At 42.6% G+C, this 6,000-nt stretch overlaps 1 protein-coding gene across 1 annotated transcript in view; it reads right to left on the bottom strand.

Annotated features, from left to right (window-relative positions):
- Positions 1–2,107: 2,107 nt before the first annotated feature.
- Positions 2,108–6,000, bottom strand: part of LOC106589202 (calcineurin-like phosphoesterase domain containing 1) — a 53,130-nt gene continuing 49,237 nt past the window's right edge. The window contains 2 exon segments of the mRNA XM_014178924.1: positions 2,108–2,216; positions 2,218–2,296. Coding sequence (XP_014034399.1) covers positions 2,108–2,216; positions 2,218–2,296 — 188 coding nt within the window.

The following is a 6,000-nucleotide window of genomic DNA, read 5'->3' as shown; positions in this document are numbered from 1 at the left end:
ATGCAGTATTCTATTATAGCGAATAGTGTGAAGTTAAATTCAATAACGGCTTGTTTCGAGTTGAAGTGTTGTCAAATTATATAAATGATTTGAGACAGGCGCAGGAATACGTAATAGGGAGTTTTAATACTCCATGCAAAAATACAACATGCCATGAAAGGCACCGGGCCGAAGCCCAAAACAAAACCCGTATACAAAAACACAGGGATGTAACCCAAACAAAACTGCTAATAAATACACGGGGCGAGACCCGTAATAACAATACACGGGGCGAGACCCGTAATAACAATACACGGGGCGAGACCCGTAATAACAATACACGGGGCGAGACCCGTAATAACAATACATGGGGCGAGACCCGTAATAATGAGTACACAATACACGCTGCACGAAAGCCAAAACAACAAAGCACAGGTACTCACAAGACCCACGGACATGGGAGCAATAACCGACAAAACAATGGTGAACAGAGGGCACATATATGCAATTACTAATCAGAGGGAATGGGAACCAGGCGTGCGTAATGAAATAGTTCAGTGACGCCTATAGGCGGATGATATAAACCTCCGGAGCTTGTGCACGGAATGAGCGCAGTACCAGGGGAATTCGTTACAAGTGTGAACGTCACTAGGCAGGTTTCCATTGACCCAGTTTTATTCTATGAAAACAATGTCGCAAAACAAAATCATTGTACATGTGTAATGGAAACGGCAGATATAGGATATATTTTCTAAAGATCTACAAAATTTGTTTAGCGTTTGACAAGGGTGGATTTTTCTTGTGTCAAACTTTCTTTATTGCGACAAATGATGATGGAAATTGACGAATCATTTTGAAGGTAGGACTGCGCGGGGCACGTGATGTCACTGGTCACAATAAAGATCCACTCCATAATTCATTCTAAATGCCTACAACTTTTCACTATAAAATAGTGTTTTCTTTGCCGGACAAGGATTGTCCTGACTTTCAAGAATGCTTGAATTGCTTCGCCTTCCTTTTCTGGTTGGCTGGCAAGTTTCACCATTGCACAGACCCTGAAAATATCTTGGCACATTATAATTATTAGAATATGGCAAATATTAGTCAATTATTCCATTCTATCCATGCTGGCTTTCGCGGCTACCTGAGACATGCAACTTGAGGTGGGAGGGGGCATAGAGGATGTTTCCAATTTATTAATGCGCAATTTGCTTAAACGGGTAATGAAACACTTCAACCACTACATTTTTATTAGACACTGTAGTTTTTTGGGGGGTGGGGGGGGGGGGGGGACATCATTAAGTTTAATCGACACAAGGTAGTTAAATGGAAACGCACCCTAGCAAATGTCGTAGTTATTTTCAATGCAATACTACTCGGTATTGCGATACTTGGCCTATGTCGTTTTGTTAGTAAAATGTTTGTATCGTGACAACACTATTTTTAGATACTTTAGAATGATTTGGACATGAAGCATGAATATGCTAAACAGTAGAACAGTTTTTTCTCTCTGGAGTAAAGGTAAATCCATTCTGCGACTGATGACCTTGTACAATACCGAGTAGTATTGCATTTAAAATAGCTACGACATTTGCTAGGGTGCGTTTCCATTTAACTACCTTGAGTCGATTAAACTTAATGATGTCACCCCCCCTCCAAAAAAAACGACAGTGTCTAATAAAAATGTAGTGGTTGAAGTGTTTCATTACCCGTTTAAGCAAATTGCGCATTAATAAATTGGAAACAGCCTCTATGCCCCCTCCCACCTCAAGTTTCATGTCTCAGGTAGCCGCGAAAGCCAGCATGGATAGAATGGAGTAATTGACTAATATTTGCCATATTCTAATAATTATAATGTGCCGAGATATTTTTAATGGGCCAGTGCTTATTCACAATATGCTACAGGTCTTAAGACTTGTCAAACTTTATCTCCACTTTCTGGAGTTCTGGTCCTCAGCCTGTATTCACAGTCAGAGTCACAGTGCTGTTCTAGGATCAGTTTTGATTTTGAAATCATAAGGAATTAAAAGGGGGACCTGATCCTAGATCAGCACTCCTACTCTGAGATGCTTTATGAATCGGGCCCTGGTGTTTTATGGTCCGGAGCGTGTCCTCTCCTCTGATTGGCTCAGACCTGCAGTGGTTTCCTGAGGTCCTTGTCCATGCCCCGCCCACTGAGCTGCTCCAGGCTGTGGTAGCGATGGACGATCTGGTCGGCGGTCACTACCACCACCCTGGCAGCCTATAGCGGAGCTCACCAGCATGTCCAGGCCCCCCGCGTTCCGTTGGTAGTGGCCTGAGAATACCGCTTTCACTCCTACACAGCACAACACAGAGAGAGAGAGAGAGAGAGAGAGAGAATGTGAGGAGAAGAAGGGTTATCATTGACAATATCAATGAATCATTTATTAGCATTGATTAACCTTAGGCGACATGGTGTCTGGCGGGTGTCTGTCTCTGTTGGTGTCGTTGGAGAAAAGCCTGTTCTGATCCTCCCTACAGCTCCAGTCTGCATCCTGTCTACATGCATATGCAGAGCTAAATGTAACATATGCAAATTGTCCCTGATAAGGGTATCTACTCTGCATATAATAGCAATATATTAATATTAGCTCAATATAATTGCATAATGAGATCATTGGCTATGCCATATCTGTCAGATAGACTGAAAACGAACGCCTGAGAAAGTAGAGAGGGAGGGAGAGGGGAGTCTGAGAGAGCGAGAGAAAGAAAGAGAGCGAGCAAACAGAGAGAAAGTGAACTCATTTTTAGAATATTTTTGGAAAATGTAGAAACTTTTACTCGGGGCTAAGTTTTTCTTTTCAATTTATTTTCCATCACAGTCGTCATCGTCATTATTGAAATGATTGCTATCGCTTCCCCTGAAGCGGTGTTTCTGCAGCAATCTGTTTCTGCAGCAAAATAGAAGGCAGTGAACTGATTGCACACTCACACTGGTTGGCCAAGCAAGCCCGAGTCTGAATAAGAAGCGTAAATGAGTTCTTCCCTTTTTGTAGAGGTGTGGGCGTGTATGTGTGTGCGTGCTCTACTGTGAGTTCAATCCAGGTTTTGGCAGACAGAGGAAGTAAGATGTTCCATTTCTAACAGTAGAGCAGTAGCTAGACTTCTTCTCGCTTGCTGCCATTCCTCTGAAGAAATACACCATAAACACAACAAATGCGAAGGATATAATGAAAACGGGCAAAAGCTGGCAACAAAGAACCTCAATTCCGGTCTACAGTACAAATGAAGACATCACTCATGTCCTGGAAATCGATCCGTAACACTAAAATAAACAGAAAACCCCAGAGTTGCTTTCCAAGAACAGACTTTTTTCTGGTCAGCAACATTCAGATTCTACAGACATTTGTCCTGAATAGTGCATATCACAAAAAACACCCTGGGGAGTATCACAGAGAATAAAAATATAAATTATATAAATAGCCAAACAGTGGGTGCACACACTGCACCATTGAATAATTAATCGAACATAGATGATGATTAACATCTTATTTTTGCAGGCTAAGTTCATTTGCAATCAAAACCCAGAGGCTATGGTTCTAGCATATAGTTATGCCAATGCACCCCTCTGTTTTCCTGTGGTACCCCACGGCACAGTCATTTAGGATACTACGGCAGCTCCCACTCAACCACAGAGGGTCTGCCAGCTAAGGTGTCTGTGTGTGTGTGTGTGTGTGTGTGTGTGTGTGTGTGTGTGTGTGTGTGTGTGTGTGTGTGTGTGTGTGTGTACACTGCTAATACTGCAGTCCTCTAACAGTCCAAAAGAACTACAATTAGACAAGCCTTCCAAACCTTAACAGAGAGAAACCGAAAACAACAGAGGGTAACGTTTGATCTAGATTTTAATCACTAGGGTGAATCATACTGTAATTACATGTATGCATTTCTCAACCTTTCTGCACCCCTAATAGATTAAGAAAATGCAAACGACAGCAACATGACGTAAGCATCAGAGAAATAAAAAAAAGTTATTATCAGGAGGAATAATACGTGAATCAGCTAGACGAAAGAAGAAAAACATCGATGTACTTTTTAAACCAGTATAGTTTCCTCTGAGGACCATCTCAGTAGAGCTGAATCCAGAAGACTGTCATAATTGAACACATCAGTAAGAGAGGGAAGAGGGACAGAGAGAGAGAGAGCTAGAAAGGAGGGAGAGAGAGCTAGGAAGGAGAAAGAGGGAGTGAGAGAGAGAGAGCAAGGAAGGAGGGAGCGAGAGGGAGGAAGAGAGAGCTATAAAGGAGAGAGAGGGAGGGAGGGAGGGAGGGAGAAAGATGAAGAGGTAGGAAGGAGGGAGGGAGAGATAGTGAGAGAGAGAGAGAGGGAAGAGATGGGGAGATAGAGAGAGAGAGAAAGCTAGGAAAGAGAAAGGCAGTGCAGTAAGCTACTAATGACAGCAGGCAACCAGCCAGCCCAGTCTGAATCAGCTATACATCTCTCTCTTTCTACATCTCTCTCTCTCTTTCTCCCTCTCTCTTTCTTTGCATGAAAGATGTTTCCCATTGTGATGTCCTACCTTGAGTGAGACAGAACCAGTTCAGAATGTTCAGATAGAAATGTATTGTAAACATTATTTGTAATTCATTGTTGTTGAGAAGAGGGAGTCGTAAGAGCTCTATTAGTATGTTTTCTATCTTCAGTTGGCACAGCAGGACAGGAACTGTGCCTAACCTGCCGAATGCTTGAAGGGTCTCACAATCTGAGGGTTTGGCTGTCACAAACCTTACACCTGCCAGCTTAGTGGAGTCTGCCACTAGCACAGTCAGTGTAGTCAGCTCAGCTATCCCCATTGAGACCGTGTCTGTGCCTCGACCTAGGTTGGGCAAAATTAAAGATGGCGGTGTTCGCCTTAGCATTCTCACTAGTATAAAGACCTCCTCCATCCCTGCCATTATTGAAAGAGATTGTGATACCTCACATCTCAAAATAGGACTACTTAATGTTAGATCCCTCACTTCAAAGGCAGTTATAGTCAATGAACTAATCACTGATCATAATCTTGATGTGATTGGCCTGACTGAAACATGGCTTAAGCCTGATACATTTACTGTGTTAAATGAGGCCTCACCCCCTGGTTACACTAGTGACCATATCCCCCGTGCATCCCGCAAAGGCGGAGGTGTTGCTAACATTTACGATAGCAAATTTAAATTTACCAACAAAAAAAAAAACAACGACGTTTTCATCTTTTGAGCTTCTAGTCATGAAATCTATGCAGCCTACTCAATCACTTTTTATAGCTACTGTTTGCAGGCCTCCTGGGCCATATGCAGCGTTCCTCACTGAGTTCCCTGAATTCCTATCGGACCTTGTAGTCATCGCAGATAATATTCTAATTTTTGGTGACTTTAATATTCACATGGAAAAGTCCACAGACCCACTCAAAAAGGCTTTCAGAGCCATCATCGACTCAGTGGGTTTTGTCCAACATGTCTCTGGACCTACTCACTGCCACAGTCATACTCTAGACCTAGTTTTGTCCCATGGAATAAATGTTGTGGATCTTAATGTTTTTCCTCATAATCCTGGACTATCGGACCCCCATTTTATTACGTTCGCAATCGCAACAAATAATCTGCTCAGACCCCAACCAAGAAGCATTAAAAGTCATGCTATAAATTCTCAGACAACCCAAAGATTCCTTGATGCCCTTCCAGACTCCCTCTGCCTACCCAAGGACGTTAGAGGACAAAAATCAGTTAACCACCTAACCGAGGAACTCAATTTAACCTTTCACAATACCCTAGATGCAGTTGCACCCCTAAAAACTAAAAACATTTGTCTTAAGAAACTAGCTCCCTGGTATACAGAAAATACACGAGCTCTGAAGCAAGCTTCCAGAAAATTGGAACGGAAATGGCGCCACACCAAACTGGAAGTCTTCTGACTAGCTTGGAAAGACAGTACCTGCACAACCCTGCCAAGACCTAGGATCAAGGGAGACACTAAAGTGTTTTAGTACCAAATCTCTTGACACAATGATGAAAATAATCATGGCCT

The sequence above is a fragment of the Salmo salar genome, chromosome ssa28 (assembly GCF_905237065.1).
Source record: "Salmo salar chromosome ssa28, Ssal_v3.1, whole genome shotgun sequence".
Classification (NCBI taxonomy): Eukaryota; Metazoa; Chordata; class Actinopteri; order Salmoniformes; family Salmonidae; genus Salmo; species Salmo salar.
Note: the sequence above shows the minus strand (reverse complement) of the source record. Positions and strands in the feature narration are given on the sequence as shown.